Source organism: Tenrec ecaudatus, chromosome 4 (genome assembly GCF_050624435.1).
Source record: "Tenrec ecaudatus isolate mTenEca1 chromosome 4, mTenEca1.hap1, whole genome shotgun sequence".
Classification (NCBI taxonomy): Eukaryota; Metazoa; Chordata; class Mammalia; order Afrosoricida; family Tenrecidae; genus Tenrec; species Tenrec ecaudatus.
In genome coordinates, this window is record NC_134533.1 from 170,326,414 (window position 1) to 170,347,865 (window position 21,452).

At 49.0% G+C, this 21,452-nt stretch overlaps 1 protein-coding gene across 1 annotated transcript in view; it reads right to left on the reverse strand.

The window, feature by feature from the left end:
* TNIK (TRAF2 and NCK interacting kinase) overlaps positions 1-21,452 on the reverse strand; it is a 443,318-nt gene that overhangs the window by 57,401 nt on the left and 364,465 nt on the right. Inside the window, exons 13-17 of the mRNA XM_075547026.1 lie at positions 19,084-19,194; positions 16,848-17,036; positions 9,442-9,606; positions 5,934-6,173; positions 4,599-4,705 (exon numbers count right to left, since the gene is read on the reverse strand). Coding sequence (XP_075403141.1) covers positions 4,599-4,705; positions 5,934-6,173; positions 9,442-9,606; positions 16,848-17,036; positions 19,084-19,194 — 812 coding nt within the window. The remainder of the gene's footprint in view (positions 1-4,598; positions 4,706-5,933; positions 6,174-9,441; positions 9,607-16,847; positions 17,037-19,083; positions 19,195-21,452) is intronic.

Here is a 21,452-nt window from a genome sequence, read left to right on the forward strand (position 1 = left end):
GTCATCAGAGGAAAACAATGTTTAAAAGGTAATGAACCGTAACGTGTAACGACAGGCTAAGGATGGAAAGGTAGAGAGGAGCTGGTGGCCGTCCTGGGTGGTATCAGGGTACCGTGCTGGCCTGCTAAGAGAAAGCTAGAGAGTGCGGGCCACCAGAGGCACCTGTGAAGAAAGACTTGGGAACCGACTCTGGGAAGGAAAAACAAAAACAACTCCAGAGACACAACAACCATAATAGCAAAAACAAACCAGCCACCGAAAACCTTGTGGAGCCCAGGTCCGCTCTGACAATGCATGGGGTCCCCCCGAATCCCAGTCACTTTGATGACGAGTCTGTTTTTTTTTAAGAGGAGCTGTTAACAGACTCGTGTATCACATCATGAGCGACATGGATGGAAAATGAGGCAGCAAGACCAGCTGCCACTGGTACGGACTACGCCTGGAGGAGCCCTGGCGGTGTAGCCATTACATTCGGGGCTGCCAACCACATGGTTCAGCAGTTCGAAACCACCAGCTGCTCAGAGGGAGAGAGAAGAGGCTTTCTACTCCTGTGAAGAGTTAAGAGTCTTGGAAACTCACAGGGACAGTTCTGCCCTGTTTTACCTATAGAGTCGCCGTGAGTCAGAATGATCATTATCAGTATGAGTGCATTTGGTTTGGTTTGGTTTGGTTTGGGCGCTGAAGAGAGAGAAGTTTGGTGTCAGGATACAGGGGTCACACCTTAGGTATCTCATTTGGTCCCCTTGGGCAATTTGCTGAGCTATACTTCGTCTCAGTCCCCCCAGCTATAAAGTGAGGATAATTACAGCCACCACCTTACAGAGCTGTTATGAGACCTAGGTTAATTAACATCTGCAACACACTTCAAGGATCCCCTCGCATAAGTAAGTGCTCCAGAAGTGGTTATTAATCAGAGACAAATTGCCCTGTAGCATGCAGAAGCCAGGGAGCCCTGAGGGGCATGGGGGTTGCCCAGTCATATTTTCTTGGCCAAGTGGCACCAGGCTGCACCCTCTACGGGCATGTTCTCCAAAGGGTTCTCTTTGACTTGGTACTGTGTGTGGAGGGCGCAGAGGAGGGAGCGTGAAGGAGAGAGGAGAGCCTGGGGAAAGGGAGGCTGTGGACCAGGTTGGCTGTGCATCCCACAGTGCAGCCACAGGTTGGCACATGGGAGCATCTTCCATTAAGAGATGAAAGTGCTCAGTTTCTTGGTTTAAGCATATTGCTTTGCATATTAGAAACACACACAAATCCACCCACAACCATGCTTGCTTCAATTATAGTAGAATGACACACACCTTGTAACTGGAGTTCAATAGTACTTAATGCAGAAAGCAACCTCCATTTCCCCCCCCAAAAACCCAGCTTCTTAATTATTAGGGTCTGCCTTTTCAGTGGAGCCAATGGTTAACCTGATAGCTGTAAAGCTGGCATCCGCATCTACCCACAAACTCTTTGGAAGAACAGTCTAGTCATTGGGAGATCTACTTGTGAACAATCAGCTGTCTGGCACACCCCGGTTCTACCTGGACAGCCAGGAAGGCTCCCTGAGTGGAGATTGATTAAATGCTAACTGCTTTTGGTTTTCTTTAAATAAGTCAATTCTCATATTTATACCAAATCTAAATAAGAAACCCAGGCCCCCCAAAAAAAGACAAACAAGTTTTCCCGACTAATGTCGTGTCCCCAAAGAGCAGCATGCGCGGTGCACCCTGTGAGGGCCGCCATGGCTCTCCAGCCCCCAGGCCCCAGGCTCCCAGGCAGCTAGGCGCCCAATGGCTCTTTCCCCTATTTGGGATTGGCAAATGAATGAACAATGATAACATCCACACGTCCTGAACTGTCCCGTAATAGCTGTGTGATGTTTTTTGGGATCTGTTCGCGTTTTGCTTATTTTCTAGTTCCTCTTAGAAAGCACTTCAAAGAAAACTTGGGGGGGGGGGAGTGGAGAGGGCACAGTACTGACCAAGCAGAGGAAAGGCAGCTTAGAAAGTCTTTAAAGGACAAATCGCTGAATGTGATACATCTCACGGCTTTCTGGGCTGGCAGCTGTCTGACAGGAGATGGGAAAGACCTCAGTGCGCCCCCGCCCCCCCCCCCCCCGGGCCTGCCAAGCGTGGGGAAGTCTGTGCACGACCGGAATGACGTGTGCAGAAGCAGCTCAGCTCCCCCACCCATGTTCCGGTGTGCTTCCCTCCCACGGTGACTCAGGGCTCGTCGAGGAGGCTTGGGGTGATCAGAGATGATGTCACCAACGGGCTAAAAGGCATTTGTGCGTTCAGGCTTTCCCCCTGGGAGGCTGACCTGGATTACAAACTGAGAGAAGGCAGAATGAAAGAGCAGGTGGAGAGGGAGGCCCCGCCGGCCTATCCTTTCGATGCAGCTGCTGGGTAGGGCCCAAGGGTAGACCAGCCGAAGAGCTTCTTCGCTCACCCACAGAGTAGTGAGAAACAACAAAGGGTTAATGTCCTTTGAAATAACCACGGGTTATTTCAGTCACCAAGTGTTGGGCGATTTATTATGCACCGCAGATAAACGAAAGCTGCCTCTACCACGCCAATCAATCGGATCCGAAAGCTGGGAGAAATGCAATCCAGTCTAGAGTCGCAAAGTCTGACTCACAGTTCAAATCCTGGTCACACAGGGAGGGGGTTGGCAAGTGGCGGTGGCATTCCATAGCGGGGCCCCACAGGGCCAAACCTGGAGTCGATTCTGACTCACGGCAGCCCTGGTGTGCAAAGTAGAATGTGCTCCGTGGGGTTTGCAAAAGGGGTTTCGTTTCTTTTCTTTCTTTTTTATAAGTCGATCACCAGGCCTTTCTTCTGAGGTGCCTCTGAATGGGCTGCCAAGTGCATAAACAATTTCCACCACCCAGAGGCTCCAGCTCACTTGGCAAAGATGGGGATCCTCCATATCCTGCCCTAGCCCTTACGTTCCATTCCTTTAAACGGAGAAAACCAGCTACCACTAAACGCCCTCCCTCCCTCTATAAGGAGCAGTATGTTACAGCCACCTCAGCACTACATTCAAGTGGCTCCCAGGGACATGCCACCGCCTGCCAGCTACTGGCCACCAGGCGGCCACTCCCTGGGGCCCTAGGGCCATTATAGTAACATTTGACATGGGATTTCTCAGAAGGCTGCTTTTTATTTGACTATATAACAACAGGTCTCTCTTTCTTTTGTTTTTGTTGATGGTGGGAGAAACACTTTAAGTTGACAAGATATTTGATCGATGGCTACTGGAATTCCAAGCAGCTGATCCAGTGAACACAGCATCGAGGGCAGAGTTCAAGGAGCACTGCTAATTAGAGGCTGCCAACTGCCCGAGGAGGGGCACTGATCGCCCGACTGGCCATCCCAAGTAGACCGGCCCATTGGCTCTCTGATGGCTCCCCAGTCTTCCTTGGCGCTGCTTAGCCACGCCAGCTCTGCTGGGAGTCTGGCAAGCGCCGTGCAAATGGCCTGGTTCAGAGTCTGCTGCAACAGGCAGTGCCGTTCCGGACGGGCTAGTGTCTTCTGCCGGCAAGCGGCCAATGCTTTTGCGTATCGTTTCATCTTATGGACTGACCTCTTCATGGGAAGAGAAAAGTTACAGCATCACGATCAAAAGCATTCCACTTTTAAAGCTATGTACAAATAATTCCAACCTTCACTGTCAATCACTTTTTCTAGCAAGGGAAGGTCTCTCCTTGACTCTGAACACAGACCAGGAGAGGAGGATAGCCTTTCTGAGCTCGTCCACCTTAATCGTCTCATCTCTGGCCATTTGCTCTTGCAGTGGATCCCGAACTGGGCTGCGTTCACTGTGAACCGTCCGAGGGAAGCTTGATCAGCTGTGGCTTACGTAAGCTTACGAATCGTAAGGGAACTAAATGCTGACTCTCCAGCTTCTCGTGAGACCTCTGCACCAACCAGGCAGCTGGTGCTGCTTCCTGCCTGCAGGAACGTCCGCTGCTGAGAGAAAGTGCTGGAAGGAGCGCCCAGAGCAGCAGTGGAAGCATAGCTGTATTTCTGTCTCCCTCCACAAGGCCAGAGAGGTGACTGACTTGGAAACGCTCATTCCCTTGTAACTTGCCAGGCACGGGAAGCTCTGCCGTCGGTCAGGTCACCACGGCATTGTTTTGGTGATGACTCTGTAATGTGTCACTGCTTCTCAGGGCACATTGCTTTACCTGATGCTAGAAATCACCTCCAAACAAGCCATTCTGGTTTTTTGGCTCTAGGACGTAATCTCTGAAGTAATGGCTTGGGGTAACTATAACCAGAGCTGCATTTATCATTTTCCTCCCCCAATTTAAAAACTGTCAGTTAAGTCACACCTGGTTGACTTCCTGGTTGTCCTAACCACTTACCTACCTACCTATCCATCCATCCATCCATCCATCCATCCATCCATCCATCCATCCATCCATCCGTCCGTCCATCTATCCAAGATGACCCACACATACAGATTAATATAAACACCACACACACACACACACACACACACACACACACACACACACACACACACCCCATTAAAAAGCATGTGTCTTGGCCCACCAAAGACCAGGTGGCAAATGAATAAGGTTAGTAAGGGATTTCTCCTTCCCTTACCTTGCTCGGATGGGTTGAGATCCTAGTCTGGGTCCCAGTGCACTACCATTCCCGGGAGAATTCTTTCTAGCTAACGCTGGGGAGATAGAAGTTGTTCTTTGAGGCACCTGGAAGAAAACCAGAATTCAGAAAAATTTTTCCATCAAATAGCATTCCCAGGCGACTGCCTGAAAAGCCTACTCCTTTTTCAAGATTTGCTGAGGGTTATTGAACTTATTTAAAATAAGGGGGCAGGGAAGATATTTAATTCCTCAATGAAAAATTTATTTCCCTAAAAAAAAAAAATTAAGCCAGGGTCCACAGCCACAAGGAAATGCGGCACATTCAGCCATCATTGTAGAAGGACCACCCTCCGTTTTACAGACAGACACGAGGATCAGAACTAATAGCATAAATCATTTGATTCACGGGGCTTAAAGTAATGGACCTCCCTTGAATCTAATAGCGAGTACCAGGAATCTCTTTGGGGTACCATTAACTCAGACCAGTCTTAAAGTGGCAACAGATGAGAGCCATCCTCATATAGCCAAGCTCCATTTTAGCTCACTTTACACTGAAAAAACAGATATGGAAATTCTGAGATCTGGTAAGATATCTGGGTACCAATTAGAATCCGGGACCAAAGCCACAGGCCAGCGGGGCGAATGCAATGGATCCTGAACATTTCCACTTTGAAATGAACTTGCAATTACTAATTTTTTTTAAATGTTGTGGCTTGGAAGGTCAATGAACAAATGTAATCCCAAACAGTGTTAATGCTGAAAATACTGGAAATATTTATCTTTCAATAAGACGGTGTGAGTACTGCTCAGACCATGAGGTTTGTAGGAAAGTGTATAATTAGCCGGGTGTACAAGAAGCCTTCCTTAAATGGGTCAGAATAAAATATGCTCAGAGCAGTAGTGCTCATTGAGCCAACCCGAGAGCCAACGGCTTCACTCTGTGTTGGTAGAAGTTGGGATCATTGAGTTTTCTTTTTATCTGGGAAGTTTCAGATTGTTTAGACAGACTGTGAGTCAGCAATGAACACGTACTCTCTTTCTTAACACGGGACGTGAAAGAATGGTTTGGGAAGTGTGGCGATAGGGCTTCCAGTTCTGAACAAAGAGATATGCTTCCAAGTCATTTATTCTTCCTGACTGAGAACTTCAGGGACATTGCCTCCGTTTCTTTGGGGAAACTGACAAATAATCAGAAACTTTAGCCTGGGGATGAGGCGGGGCTGAACAGATGGGAAAATGCTCTCCTGTTATCACAACTGTCCTCACCATGGGACGTTTGGGAGAGTGCTGAGGAAGACGATGGCGATGACAAAGCCGCCATTCGCGACCTTACCTTTGGTGGAATGTCTTCTTCCTGCCGTAACCAAGAGCTCCGGTCAAACTTTTCGATGCGTGTGGGGAGCGGAGGGTTTTCCGAGGTGGGATCCGAGTTCTGGCGCGGCATCTCCACGCGGTGCGAAGTCACGCTCAGGGCCTCCTGAAAGCCAGAGAGGCCCTTGGTGGGCTGCTCGTGCACTGACTGGGAGGCAGTCAAGGCCGGGCCCTGGGATTTGACGGCCACCAGATGCGGGATCTAAGCACCAACAGAGAAAGCGAGAGCGGTATCAGCTGAGACATCAAACCAACCAGTACTCTCACTCAGTTGAAGAGCGTATCAAGTTCTAGGGTACACGTTGAAGGGCTTCTCAAGTTCTAGGGTACGATGGGGCTCTGCAAAGTCTAGTGCAGCGACTTCCAGCATGCTTTTTTCAAAAAGCTCTTCCAAATGTTCACTTCAGAACTAGGTGTAGGGCTGACCCGGAGCTCCTGGTGCAAAGTGGAAGGGTTTGTGAATCCCAAGACGGTAGGAGACGGGTGGCACAGTGGTTGACGCGTTGGGCTGTTAGCGGTCTGAAACCACCAGTCGCTCAGCTGGGGACAGACGAGGCTCTCTACTCCTGTCAAGAGTTACCGTCTTGGACACCCACAGGGGCAGTTCCAGCCTCTCCTACGGGGTCCCCTGAGTCTGAGTTGACTTGACGGCCGTGAGTTATAGTTTGGGGTTAAGAAATTGGTGAGCTATGTATGATGAGAACAACAGCTACATTTAGTAAGCATTTCATGGCCAGCGGTGCCTTTCACGGGGACATCTCGTTCAAGAGGACAGACACCGTCCTGTAAACCCCTGCCCTTGACTTTACAGAGTGCCGCCGCTCTATAAAACGAGCCCTGCATTACATTTTGAACTCAGCAAGTCCACTGTTACTTTCCTCTTACCCACGCATTCGAGAGCTAGATAAGGTAAGTAATGCCCTGTGTCTGCCCGGTGCCTTATTCATCTCTGCGTTTGACGGCAAGCTAGCATGTGGGAGGTGTTCCATAAATCTTAACTAGACAACCAGCCAGCAAGGTTTCTAAATTGAATTGCTAATTTAACAAAGGTTCATTTAGTATCTGCCAAATAGAAAGGAACTGGCAGATCCTCCTCTGGTCTGAAATATCAGGGTTGGGATGTTATTAATTATAGTTCAGGGAAAAATCCTACCGTATCTACAGCCCAGTGGAATATTAACTTGAACGGAATAGTAACCCATAAATATCATTAGCTATGTTAAATGTTAGTATTGAGTCAATGCACATTAAAAAGACCTAAAACACAAACTCTCCTTATAAGGGAAACAGTGGGAAGATGAGGATCCTAATTGAGTTACAATGGGGTATCTACCTTTTCTTTTGCCTAGGGTCTCGCTCCTTCCCTAATTTATCTTTTTGCAGTGCTGGAATACTCTCTCGGAGCGCTGGTGCCATTGTGGGCTCCATGCTGGGTCCCTAACCGCAAGGTCAACAGTTCGAAACCACCAGCTACCCCTCAGGAGAAAGATGAGGCTTTCTACTGCCATGGAGAGTTACAGTCTCAGAGACCCACAGGGGCAGTGCTACCCTGTCCTCTGGGGTTGCTATGATCGGAATAGACCTCACGTCAATGAGTTTTTTATTTTTTTAATTACTCTCTAAAGTCAGTGAGGTGATTTAAAGACATGGCCTGGATGTTTAAAGAATGTCCCTGTGGCTGATGGGCTTGAACTGCTGACCTTGGGCTGAGCAGCCCAACAGGTAACCCCCATGCCACTGGAGCTCCTCATGTTTGTGCAGTGGCACTTAAACCATGAAAGGTAGACCAACAAAAGGCTGGAAGAATATATATCAAATGATTAAAAGCTGTTTTCAATAATCTATTTGAAGTCAGGATCATTTCTGCCTTATGATTGTGCATCTTCTGTATCTCCTATGGTGAACAGAAATTGTTCATCATACAAGTTATTAAAATCTAGCAAGATTATTTCAATGAAATGTGTGCAAAATTTGGGTCTTGGAAAGACATGTACAGAAACATCTAGAAATAAGATCATCTATATTTCTGTCTCATATTCAAATAGTTATGCAAATATAAAATGTAAAAGTTAGAATGAGGGTCTCCTTCAACACTTGGAGAAAAAAAAAGAGAGAGAGATGTCCTCCTAAAAATGTGTCCTATTGAAGGTCAGGCATGAAAGATTTACAAACAAATTAAAACAACAAAGGGGAAGAGATGCCAAGTCCACTGATGCTGTGAAGGCTTGGACCTCAGAGCATGGATTCATTGATCACATGCAAATGGGAAAGCCCACGGACACTTGCTGTCATCGTCCCTCTTGTGAACTCTGACTGAACCAGCATTACATTTTTGGAGGTGCCTCAACATGTTTTGTGGAAGTCTAAAAACACGGTGGAGCTCTGGAAGACATTTAAAGGCAGTCATGCGACCCTCCTTTCACATGGAATTCCACACTTGATTTGGCTTTGTATTTCATTTTAGAAGTCGTGTAGCACTTCCAGAAGCTTCTTGTAATATTTTCTACTCCAATTGAAAACAAAACAAACAAACACACAGCGGCTCTCATGCTCTAATGTGCACAGAGATCCTAAAGGACAGGGTGGAATGGTCCCCCGTGAGTGCCCACACTGTCACTCATTATGGGAGTAGAAAGCCTCATTTTTCTTCTGAGAGGGGCTGATGGTTTCAAACTGCTGACCCTGTAGTTAGTAACCTAAGGCTTCACCCACTGCACCACTAGGGCTCCTCCCACCATCACTTGGTACATGTGACTTTTAGTTTTAGTCGTTAAACTAAAAGTTGCTTGTTTCCACTTTGTAAAAACTCCTTTGGGGCTCCAGAGAGGCCAACAGATGGCTGGCCCTGCGGCAAAGATGGTGTCATATTCTTTCTACCCCTTGGTTCACACAGCACCCTCCCGTTAGCAAGGGAGTGCTTAACCACCGCACGAGCAGGCCTCCTTGCGAATACAGTGGGGTCTTTCAAAAACCACGTGGCGGGTAGGAACCTCCCCCCCAGTCACACATCTGCATATAGCGGCTGACCCTAGACTAACTTGGGTTTGAGCTGCCTGGGTCCACTAGATGTGGGTTTGTTTCTCCCGGTGCTGTCACGGGGAGCGCACGTGGAGTGAGCACCCACTTCCCACGCAGGGCGGTGTTACTCATCTCTGCCCGAGCAGTGCGTCTCTCCAGTTAGAGAGACGGAAGGGTGAGGGGAGATGATGACTGGCACCACACAGCCTTGTGAACGGTGCCCCCAACACTTGTAATCCTTGCAATCGCAACGGGAAGACAAAACCCCGTGTATCGGTGGGTGGGCTCACGCACTCCAGCCCTGTGCTGCCCACGGGTCAATTGCGCATGTTATTTTAAGGGCTGGCATGGGATTGGCCTCATTCTAAATGCATGTTGTGACTTCCTGGCTTTTTAATAGATTTTACTCTCCATCCAATGGCAATGCCTGACAGATGAAGGGGAGAACGTACCTGAGGGTCCACGGGTCTGAGCATAGGAGGTGTCCGCGCAGGCTGAACCCCACTAATGCTGAAGGACTCTGACCTTGGAGGCAGGTTGGGGTCAGATATCCTGTTGGCAACCTTGTGAGGCATGGCAGGTGAACTCTGCCGGTTGAGCCTCGAACGTTCTTCGACCTAGGAGCAACGAAGAGAGCACCCCAGTGAAGAGAAGTTGATTCGTGTCCCAGCAAGGACTGCCTATCGTCCCCTGCACAGCCATTTGTGTCCCCTTATGATCAATTCCTTTTAAGAAACAAACAAACAAAAAGTCTTCTTTTCTGCTCCACACCTACAATTTGAACAACAAACTTTCCTGCCAGGGCAAACACGAACAGTAACAACCCAATAGGATAATGCGCACACTGTCACCTGCCTCTTAGCCGTTGCCGTTAGTCATGTCAGACAGCTGAGAATTCAGGGTCAGCATGGACTGGGATATTGCCTTGCGGATTGGCTCCAAAGCCAGTGGGGTCAGTGAGGGAGACCGTCTGCACCAGACAGAAGCAGAGGAGGCTATGGTAGGTATTGGCCTTGCTTAGGAACGAGCGTCCAAGATGGCTTGGGGTGGGTGTGCTCCCTGACCCACGGGATAGGGAGGGGAAGAGCAGCTGAGGAGGCGGCTTGCTCGATGCACTAGCCCCCCCTTTCTCCCCCTGGCCCCCCTGACAGGCAGGGGGCGCGGTCTGTCTTAGACCTCGCTTCCTGTATCACTTTCTCTTTGTCGCTCTAGAGCTCCGTCTCTCCAGTTGTCTCTCCTGCTTTGGAAACACACCGCGCCTCCTCGCCCTTGCCTTTTCCAGCGCCCTCTGCTGCCTCGCTCCCCTTTCTGCCCCTCGGTCTCTTCTCCCCGCCCTCTCCAGGCCTTTCTCCTCGCCGGCCCTTTCATCTCCTGTCAGTTCCCTTCTATTCCCCAGGCCCTCTCTGCCCCACACTCCTGACTGATGGGCAGTGCTGGCCCTGTGACAGGTCAGACTGAGCCCTGGACCAGGCCGACACCGCGCACAGTCACAGAAAGGGAGATTTCCATAAACGGGATGACCACAGCTACAGCGTGATGGGAGACCTTCCACAACGGCGAGAGGCCAGAGGACGATTCTTCCTGGCCCATCCTGTCCTGTCCTCTGTTCTGGTCAGGGCCACTTGGACTGGTGACTTTCCAACTCTCCCAGGGCAGTGCAGGCTGCCTGCACGTAGGGACCCCGCCGCTGGGGGCTCTGCTGCTGACGCAGCGTCTGAGCTTTGCGAGCCCCCAGTTGGTGTCCCCAATTCATGGCTGGCTAGTGGGTACTCATTTACTTCTCACTACCCACCTCATTTGAAATAAAACTTTCAAAGAACATTGTGTTCTGCTCTCTTTGACCCATTTTGAGTCTTTCTAAAGGCAAACTCAGACTCAGGGACAGAATAAGTCTGTTTCTTAAATAGGCAAATTATCCTTAACATTCTGCCGCACAACAGAGAACAGTTTGAGCAGCTCCACCCCCACCCCCATCCCCCATGGCTGTACAGCCCCCCCCCCCCCCGTGGCTGTGCAGGGGACAGACATCTCATTGTTTACACAGGTGACTTTGGTTCCAAAATTCTGCACCCCGGAAGCTTATTCCAGACCAAATAAGATGAGCTGCAGAAAGCCAGGAATATAAACCAGAACATGTGTACTTGTGTGTGTGTGTGTGTATGCACGCAAAGTATCGCACCAGCAATAATTATCTAACTATTGCATTGAGCAAAGGAAGAAAGGTAGCCGAGGGAGAGAGAAGACCACAGAGTACGAGGAATCTCCCAGAGTCAGCAATAGGTAAACTGAGGCCAAGGCATGCACGGTGTCACTTTTCCAAATGCCAGACTCTTTGGAAAGAAAGGAAGTCTTTCTCAGCCACCAGAATGGGTCAGATATTAGCCATTTCTCTGTCCCGGGAAGACTGCTCGCAGATAAATAACCTGCACAACTGCCCCTCATGAACTGGACATCTGCTACCCAAGCCACCACTGTCTGAGCTCAGGAATATGAGATCCAGGGACTTTCTCAGATACGTGCTTGACTATTCAAATTCGGGTCACTTGTTATTTGAAAATCAAGAACCAGACATATTCAGGCAGTGAGGAATGTTTACAGTTATAGTGTGAACTACAAATTATACAGGGGGACGTCAACAAATAGCTTAAGTGTTCACTGGATACTGTGACCCTGTGTTCACTGGTCACATGAATAACTTAGTCAGAGAGCCCTTTGGCAACACCACTCGGGCAGACTGCTGCTGAGCAAGATGGGGGACATGCCCCTTCTTTGTGGCATCCTAAGGGTCAGGAATGCTGTCATTCATCTGGCATGTTCAAAAGTCAATCTTGCCTCAAGATGCAGGGCCTGGGCAAGGATGCCAGGGAAAAGTATAGATCCCTCCGCGAATGGCGTCGATCGCTTCAAAACAACGAAGTAAACCCTTCGTAAGATGGGGAGTGAACAGGCAGATCTGCCACTGGGAAGAGGTGGACGCAGATGACAGGAGGTGGCTGTGATCTGGCCATGTGAAATCCAAACCGCAGTCAATAGAGACACAGCTCTCACGCCGCGTGGACCATGACGGGCTCGAAACCCAAGGCCAAATGTGCTGAAAAGTAGACAGGGCGTCCCCGACTTACGAAGGGATTCCCTTCCAACAACCCTACCCTCAGTTGGTTCTGAGGAAAGTTGAATCTCTTTGTTTGATTTTCATGACTATCACCTTTGATGACTGGCATCTTTAAAAAGTCCTTTATCTGAGAGCGACATCAGCAAAGTTCATGCTGCAGCACTGCGTGTAGCACGTGGTACTAATGATGGTCTGCACAATGAAACGACACTTGTCCTAAGTGCAGCTGGGCCTGACTGGAACCCACTGTCAGTCGGGGACTGCCCATATTCCCTCTGCATTCGTACAGTGCCGGCAGCGACCACAGCACAGTCACACACATCACTGCCCGTCATTCTCCCACTCCCATGAGTGCAGACGAAGCAGCTGAGGAGACCCGCCCCCGTTAGACAGCTAGACAGCATAAGAACTTGAACTCAAACATTATTTGGACTGCTCCGTCCTGGTTCTCTCTTACCTGCTATCTTAAGAGAAATAGGCAGATGCTAAGGAAATACGGACTGCCAGCTACTCCTCAAGAGAAAGATGAGGCTTTCTAGCGCCATGAAGCTTTACAATCTGGAAAAGTCACAGGCATAGCTCGGCTCTGTCCTCTAGGGCCACTCTGAGTTGAACTAGACTCCATGGCCATGAGTGAGTTTGAAGGAAAGATGGGATTAGAGATGCAAACCCTCTGCGATGGGACTCTGGGAACTTCACATGTAAAGTAAATCCTATAAAGAGGAATATAGAGTAGGATCGAAAAATGGTTGGAAATTTTTTTAAATAGGAACTTCAAGGCCCAATGGGTTTGTGGAAAAATAGAGACATCTTGGTTACCACTTGTCAAACACAGCTGAGGCCCAAGGAACCGAGCACAATCTCTGGCCAAACTCATGCAGCTTTCACTGCGGCAGCTGATGCAAGCCAAGTGACTGCGTGTGTGTCCAGTATGGAAGGGGCTCGTTGTTGCTGCTGCTAGATCCAGACAATCACACGGAATTTTCAGGATGAGAAGGAAAACAAGGGCATCTCAACCGCGAACGTGAATCTAGGACCCTGTTGGGTGCTTTTAGCGAACAAATGTGACGCCCACCCTGATCCAGAAGGGGCAGGTGGGTTTAGACCGGGAGTTACCAGCCCAGCAAATGAGTCCAGACAGAACGCGCAAGGGGAGAGGATCCCTCTCCTCCTCTAACACAGAGGTAATCATGCTTTCTTTCTGGCTGAAATCTGAGAAGCCAAGCCAATGCGACATTCAAGACAGATAGAATTCCCAGTCAAAGGAGGGAGAGACGAGCTCATTAAGATTTGAAAATGACTGAGTGTTTTCATTTGTTTTTACTGCCTCCGACAAATTAATAGGCAAGGTAATGAGAAATGCAATGATTGCTTCTGTTTTACAAAGTGAAGAAACAAAAGTACAGAGCATGAAGCATTAGAACAACATTACACTGCTGATGAATTATTGTTGATCTGAACTAAGGGGGAGCAGTAAGAGGATGGAAAATTACTCATGTGGGTGACAAATAGGTCCAGAGCTGGGTGAGAAGACCAATGATGAAGGAGATTTCAGAAGAGGCCGGGTTGGGTGACTGGTGGCTGGGCGGTGTTGTCAATGGCAAAAAAAACCCCCAAAAAAACCAACCCCAGTCCAAACCCTACATCACAGGAGAGAGTGGCGTGGGTAGAGCTACCCACACATCCCTGGCGAGGCCAGTTTGAAACGTATATCCTGGCAGAGGATACATTTGAAAAAACAAATCATTCTCTCTCTCTTTTTTTTTTCATTCTATCTCCAAAAAGAGAGTTGAACTATTTCACCAGTTGATAACGAAGATGCTGATAAAAGTCTCAAATTCTGATCACAGCCAAAGTCTTAGACACATGTTACTGTTTGGCTACTTTGAGCCCCATCGACCTTCCCTGTATAAGAACAGAGGCCTATAAGTAAGGCTTCAGAAGAAAGGTTACATATTGCCCATGAGCAACATGACCATATCAAGAAGATAAAGGTCTTCACACTCATTTCCAGTCCCGTCTTTACCAGCCTCGATAAGCAGCCGGAGCTTCCAAAATGGTGACTCGGAAACCAAGGCAGACACTCCTTTGCTCTTGTTTGTACAGCAGTTGTCCGACCCCTAATTTAGCACTGTGCCTCATTTTATCATCTTAATGTCTCATCTTTCTTCCAAAATATGGACACCCACTCTAACGCTTGGGAACTGCTTCATGGACAGACTGGTGGTTAGTTGCAAGAGAGATGATGTTAACCACACCCAGGAGGATAGGACTAAATGTGAAATCCCATAGAGTATTCCCGCGCATGCCTAGAAGTGCATGAAGCCCAGAGGAAGAGCAGCAGCTGCTAGGGTATCTGGGACGATGTCACCCACCAGAGGTGGCCCCAACTGATGGCGGCCGGGGAACCTCACATCAGGAGTGCTTGAAGACACCGCCATGTGGTCCGCACGCCCGAGTGCTCTGTGTGCCTTACAGCTAGGAGCTTGGCCAGGAAGTCTACGGGGAAGAGCAGGTCTAGCGAGTTGCCTTGATGCCGTCTGCAAAGTCTTGCCTCCAGGAACGCTGCTGCTTCGGAAAGGGCGGGGACTGCGAGCTAGTTCTGGACCAAGGGGATAGGCTAGGAAGTTGAGTGACGAGGACAAATAGCAACTAGAAAACATGGACGTCAAAGAGGGCAAATTCAAGTCAGAGTGTGCTGGGTAGAGGCTGAAGGAAGGGATTTGAAACTGCCCCAAGCTTTTCTCCCTCTTCTGGTATAGTCGTGCACGGGGGAATGGCGGCGGCGAAAGAAGGAATTCGTGGATGCTTTGCAGGGAAGGATGGTCATCTCCAGTGGGGTCTGGTGGTCTCCCTCTCCTAAGCTCATGCTTGGGACTGGGAACCCCGAAGGCCAGGTGGTCAGGCATCAAGGAGAGGTCACTCAGGGATGCAGTGCTTCGTAGAGAGGGTGAGGCGCTTGCGAAGGTGTGTGAATTCATGCCCCTCCTGCCCCAGCATCCACGTGAGTCTCTCAGGTCCTTCCTAATTCCAGTTATGGTCAACTGGGGGCTGGCCACCTTGGAGATGTTTGGAGAGGACACACACATGACCTTAGATCCTAACCCTGGCACTGAGCTACATCCTTGGGAGCACAGTCTCTTCTTTGAAGATCTCGCGAAGGTCCTTGAGGCTTCTTGGGGCTTCAGTTGTTCTTCAGAGTCGAGCCTGACAGGATAGGTTGCTCCATTGCTATTCTGTGGGTGATGCGCCAATGGGAGTCTTGATCGGGAATCACTAATCCCTGCAGGTACTACTGGGCTTGGCTTAGCAAAGACACCTTTTTTAGCTTTCTGGACACCTGCCAAGGTCACGTGCTTCGGGTCTGGCTTAGAAAGGAGGTTAATGGTGGATGGTGGTGGCGCCTCTCTGCCAGCCAGGAAGCATGGGAGCTGCTGTTTAGCAGCATAGTGATTCTGCTTAGCTGGAAGAACAGGTGGATTATTAAGGGGTCGGTGCAGTACCTGGGAGTAGGATCACAGAATCGAGTTATTGATCTGAGAGAAAGAGGCAGCAGTTAGACTAGGCAACTATGGATCATTTACACGATAGGGAAAAGTGACTAAAAATTCTCTCCCCTTTGATACAAAAGTGTTTCTCTACAGATCAACTTTGCTCTTTTAAGTTTTCAAGAAAAGTTTTAAAAATTACTTTTGGTAAAAATACGACATTGCCATTATACATGACTTACACAAGACACAAAAAGTTTACAAATTCTATCTCTTTAGGATATCATTTCAAGCATTTCCCATATACGTGAGAATGAACAGAAAAGTAAAAGAGATGAAAATGTTTTTGCTTTAATTGGACCCGGTGATACCAATTTGGTTCTGGTAATGCTGTAGCCTAGATAAGTTTTAATGAATACCTAAGGATGTCAAACCATAAACCCAAAGTGACTGGTTGAGCTTATGAAAAGAAAGCAAATCACCATAAACAAAGGCCCCAGGAGTGCTGACAGACGTGGGAAACAGAATGCTAACTGCCTGGTTGACAGTAGGATGGCCTAGTGGGGGTGGGGGTGGGGGTGGGGGAGGTTACTGCTCTTGGTTAGCGTTTTTTACTTTGCTCCTTTGCTTTACCTGTTTGCCTTCACCACCCCGCTACCCCCGGCCCCCCTATCCAAACACTCTAACTACAGAGCCAAGTTCCAGTTGGGCAGCCCAAACCCTTCTTTCTTTGGGAAGCTGAGCAAACGAAGCATTGTTACTTGGGAAGAATTTGCGAAGGAAATACTAAGGGCCTCTGATCAGAAGTGATCCCCAGAACCACCAAGCCTGAGGTCCACCCTGTATCAGTTTGTTGCAATGACACCATCAATGAGAAACAGGCCCCCCTGTATGGGCCGGTCCTCACGCTACCTAGAATTCCAGAGCTCTCCATCGTATTTTTCCATAGAATGACCCCCACCTAAATCATCATGCCACACATTTAGTGGGTCTCCCACAAAGTAAGTGATGATGCTATTTCTGGTGGCTGCCTTCAAAAATCTACTGTATTCCCAAGAACCACAGACGGCAGAAGGTACATGATCTTTCTCGACAGCAAGTATTATAGACAACAGTTAGGTTTCTTCGAAAGTAAAGCCTGTGTCCTATAATCAATTGTCCTCCGATGTAGCAGCACTAGTTTACCTGACTGTGTCTATGGGGGACACTCAAGGCCAGAGGCCTGCCCGGCTTGGCTCGGCAGTCCTTACTTTCTTACCTCCTTGGCCCAAGCTGGCTTCTCACTAGGACTCATGCCTTCTTTGTAGTGATACAGTGGCTTCTTCTCCATCGGCCTCTGTTCTTGTCGTTGATGCTGAAGGGAAACCAAGTAGTCCCTTTCTTGCTTGAGCTGTCTCTGTAGTCTTTCGGCCTGCCTCTGTTCTTCCAATTGCTTGCGCTTATATTCCTGAGCCGATTTGGAAAGAGGTGGAAAGGCAAGGCCAAATCACCATACAGAAACCACTGACCAGAAGCAGGGAAGTGTGTCATGGAGGTGAAAGGGATGATATACAACAAAAGTCCTTAATGGGAGGCACATCCCAAAGTGGGTGGGGAAACAATGGATGAAAAGATCATGGGAATTTCCCACGACTCGCCAACCCCTGGTCCTTAACGGAACTACAGGATGGTGCCAGGTGTCAGCCTTGGATGTAAGCTAGCACTTCAGATGGGGTATCAGCACAAGGATGTGGGTATTCAGTGAAAACATTATTGCTTTCATTTAAATCCCTGCTGAGTGCCGCCCTTACAGGGCCTAGTCCCTGAGAAAAAGGCAATCATAAGGGTACTTGGAGGGTCAGGACTAGAGCCCAATAAGGAGCCCTCTGGTACCTGGCTTAGTCATTAAACCACCAAAACGTGTATAATGAGTTATAAACCTAAATAAATGTTGGAAGATATTGCCTAAGTCACCTTTTGTTTTATAAGACTTGGGCCCACAAAAGCCATTCACAGTCTATGCATAGGCTTAAAAAAAATCATCAGAAGGCCGCTGAAGAAAAGCCTAATTTAAAATACATTTACACATACACCAAGGAGTCCATTTGTAGAGCAGGGCAATCATAACAAGAAAGCACTTCCAGGGGAAGCTGCATGAGCAAGAGATACAAAATGTTCCCATCGCAAGGGGAAAACTAATAGTCTGCAAGTGAAATATGACTGTCAAGCAGAGTGGGTTTTTATGGAAGAGGGGAATTTTGCTGTGATTGTATTCCAGCATGTTGTAAATGGCCTTGCAAATCCCTCTGCCATAAACACAGTGGGCCTTGCGAACAGCCTGGGCTTATAATAGGGCTGGATTCGTGTTCATGCTTCCGAAATGGATGGAGTTAATAAAGAATGCATTAACGAGTCTAGGAAATACACTGCGATTTGGTAAATTAGGTCAGGGAATGTATTCTGTTCCTGTGGGATTCGGGAGGTAGAGGATGGTTGCCCTCTTTGGAAAGGGGGGCCCGCTGACAGACAGACCGACTGACCGACAGACAGACAGACAGGAACAGCATGAACACAGAGCAGGTGAGCTGGCGCTTGGCTTTCCCATTACCAGAAGTAGAGCTTGTTCATGCAGTAGCTGCTGCTGCAAGATTTCTAACTGCCTCTGCTCTTCCTCTAACTGCCGCCTGATGTACTCCTGGAGAGGTGGCAGTAGCGAGTTGAGAGGGACGCAAAGAGAAAGAGAAAGAGGAGAGAAAAAGAACCGGTAATTTCAAAGGGGACAAGAGCTGCCAAGGAAGGTGTAGAAGGAAGGAGAGAAGTAGATACCCAGCCACCTCCTCACTGCAGCAAAAGCATCTCAATGTAGTCAAAAGCACAGCCCTCTGCCCACACAGCTGCTCAGAGTTTCACTGCTTCCACTAGATTTTCATAAGCCGATGGACTTGATAGCTTTTCATTCCAGGTCTCGCTCTTTCTGGGCTGCCTGGAATTAACAATGCCATAAATCGCCGAGGCTCCTGTGCAGCCAGCAGGGCTAAAACAATTGTTGAGTGCCATCACGGGCCGGCTTTGTGACGCAGCCCTCCTGCAGACTTCCTCTCTGCTCTTAGCAGCTGATTCTAACAGGGAGCCAAGAGAGGGGTCTACATCAATGACTCAAGTCATGGAGACCAGAGATTGCACGAGGAGCAAAGGCCTTCTGAAGCAATGAAAAGGTAGGACTCGGCGAGTTTTCGTGTTCGGTACTGCCTTCAAAGCAGAACCTCAGGGGCAGGAGAAACACAAGATCAAGGCATGTCATGGGACTCTGGCCTGGGCAGGGAGCGAGCGCAGTGAGTGGGCCTTGCTCGCCAAGGTCGTGCTTTTGACTGCTTGAAGAGTTGAGGACAGTGGTTTGCAGAAGACTACAAACCCACTGAAACCGAGCAGTGCTCGGAGAAAGCGACCCTCCACCCGGCTACACCTGGCGACAGTCCATCCGAGCCACCGCTGAGGTCCTGGTGTACCTGCTGTACCTGCTCGTGCTCGGCACGCCTCCGCTCCTCCTCCCGGCGCATCTGCTCCTCATAGTGCCGGCGCTGCTCCCTCTCCTGCTGCTTCCGCAACTCCTTCTCTCGCCTTTGTTGCTATGGGACAACATGAGGGAGACGAGAGGGCAAGCATGAGGGAGATAGGCTGTGGACGTGGACGTGGGGTTGGGGGGAAACCAGTCCGGAGAACTGCAGAACGAAGACATGGACTCTAGGAGAGAGATTGTGAACGTTCTGCGTCTCTTCCACTCCCCTCTATGGGCACCCATTGGCAGGAGGGTGGTGATGGAGAACACCCCACTGTTGGCTGTGTACAGAGACTTTCCAGGTTTAGACATGGACCCACACGTTTCTGTTAAGCATTTCTGTCATTCTTCCAATTAGCTGATGGGAGTCTTCAAGCTGGGGCAGCAAGCTCTAATGTGTAATAGGTACCTTATGAAATCTCATCAAGTGGTTCAAGGCATTATGTGGGTTTTTAAAGCATAATCACCGTGTTACTGCCATTCATTTCCTTGCACACTGTGGCACTTACATAATCTGGTGTCAACTTGAGGGGATTGGGAGTGAAGGGGTGGAGTTTAGCCTGTCAATCAAGTCACAGCTTGATGATCTCATTTGGAAGTGTGACCAAGATAAACGGCTCTCTGGAGGCAGGCTACACACACACACACACTCTCTCTCTCTCTCTCTCTCTCTCTCTCTCTCTCTCTCTCTCTCTCTCTCTCTCTCTCTCTCTCTCTTTGCTTCACCTTCCTGACGAGGAGACACACTCAGATGCTGGAGGAGCCTCAGCTGAGATGCTTCCACCAGCACTGAATCCGCAAGACTTTCCACCCACCAGCATCTCTGAAGACTCCTGAGATCTTCCTGCATTTGGCATCATTGCATGTGCTGTGTGAGTCTGAAGAGGAATTATGGACTAGTATCAGACATATGGGCTAATCTCAGACTTAGAGACCTGATCTGGACTGGGTGGAATGTTTTCTCAGTATGCAATTGCTCTTTGATCTAAAGCTCTCTCTTGCACATATGAGTGTCTCTGGATTTGTTTCTCTGGTCCACCTGGACTAACACACACGCAGTGTAAGGCAAACCCCCTGAGATGGACAAAGTGAACACAGATGACACAATAGCGTTTACCGACTCCCATCCAGCCGACTACTCTTTTGCACCTGGATGGCCCTCGGCATTTTCTGACAAATTCACTTTGCAGTGTCGACTTCTAGTTCCCACTCAATTAACACCCTTATCACCACCGTCACCTTTGCCATCCTGGCCATTTCACCGCCACTCAGCAGTTACCTGGCCCTGGATAGTGTGGTCAACACCATCCCTGCTTTAACTTACTAACTCTTCACAACAATCTTCCCGGATAAATATTACTGAGATTCTGACTTCATACAAGAAAGCTGAAACACAGCGTGATTACATAATTGTTCAAGGTCAGAGGCCCAGCAAGCGGTAGAGCTTGATTTAAAAACCAGGCAGTGTGACTACGTAGCCTGAATGCAATCATTATGGAAGATGAAGAGGCAGCCGAAGTGACAGGAAGATCATAAATTTCCCAGCCGTCATTTCACTCTCAGGAAAGGAGAGTGTCTCCGGCTTGGAGTCAGAAGGAGGCTGAGCAATTACACAGGTAAACGGTTCTCAATTAGGGGAGGGACCCCTTTCCCTGCAACATTGGGAGCTGTGTGGGCCCAGTTTTTTTTCTGGTTTTCTAGATAGAGGTTTTTCTAGTTATCTCAAAAACGGGGGACATGACGGACGTTTGGCATGAGGGACCCAGGATGCGAATCCAGTGGCAATGGGCAGGACAGTCATGCATTATGAAGAGCTTTCCCATCCAGCATGTCCCCAGCACCCCTTTTGTGTCCTTGATGTTAGAGTTTGGGGTCTCATATTCCTCAAATAGGAGGGTCAGAGGGGACAGCCCCAGGGGGTCGTCCATTCCCTTGGAATATTCTCACCCACACTTCAGTATGTGGCTGAGGGAACAGTAGGAATCAGATGATCATGGTGTGTGGCCGTACCTCCCGGACCAGCTAGCTGCTGGAGACAACCCAGGAACCGGGTTTCCAGGACCACTAAGGGGTCTTTGTCAGACCACTGATGTTCAGACCCACACCGCTCGTGGGGTCATCTCCCAACCTGATGTCTTCCATCAGCCTCGGGGGGCAGGCAATGGGGAGCCACGGAAGGACTTCTTATAGCCCCATATCGCGACCAGAGTTGCGTTTTCAAAAGGTCTCCTCTAGTCGTGGGAAGGGGCAAGACTAGAAACTCAAGTGCAGTGAGCGGGCATTCCACTGATACAGACATGGCATATCGGGCCTTGATAGGCAGCCCGC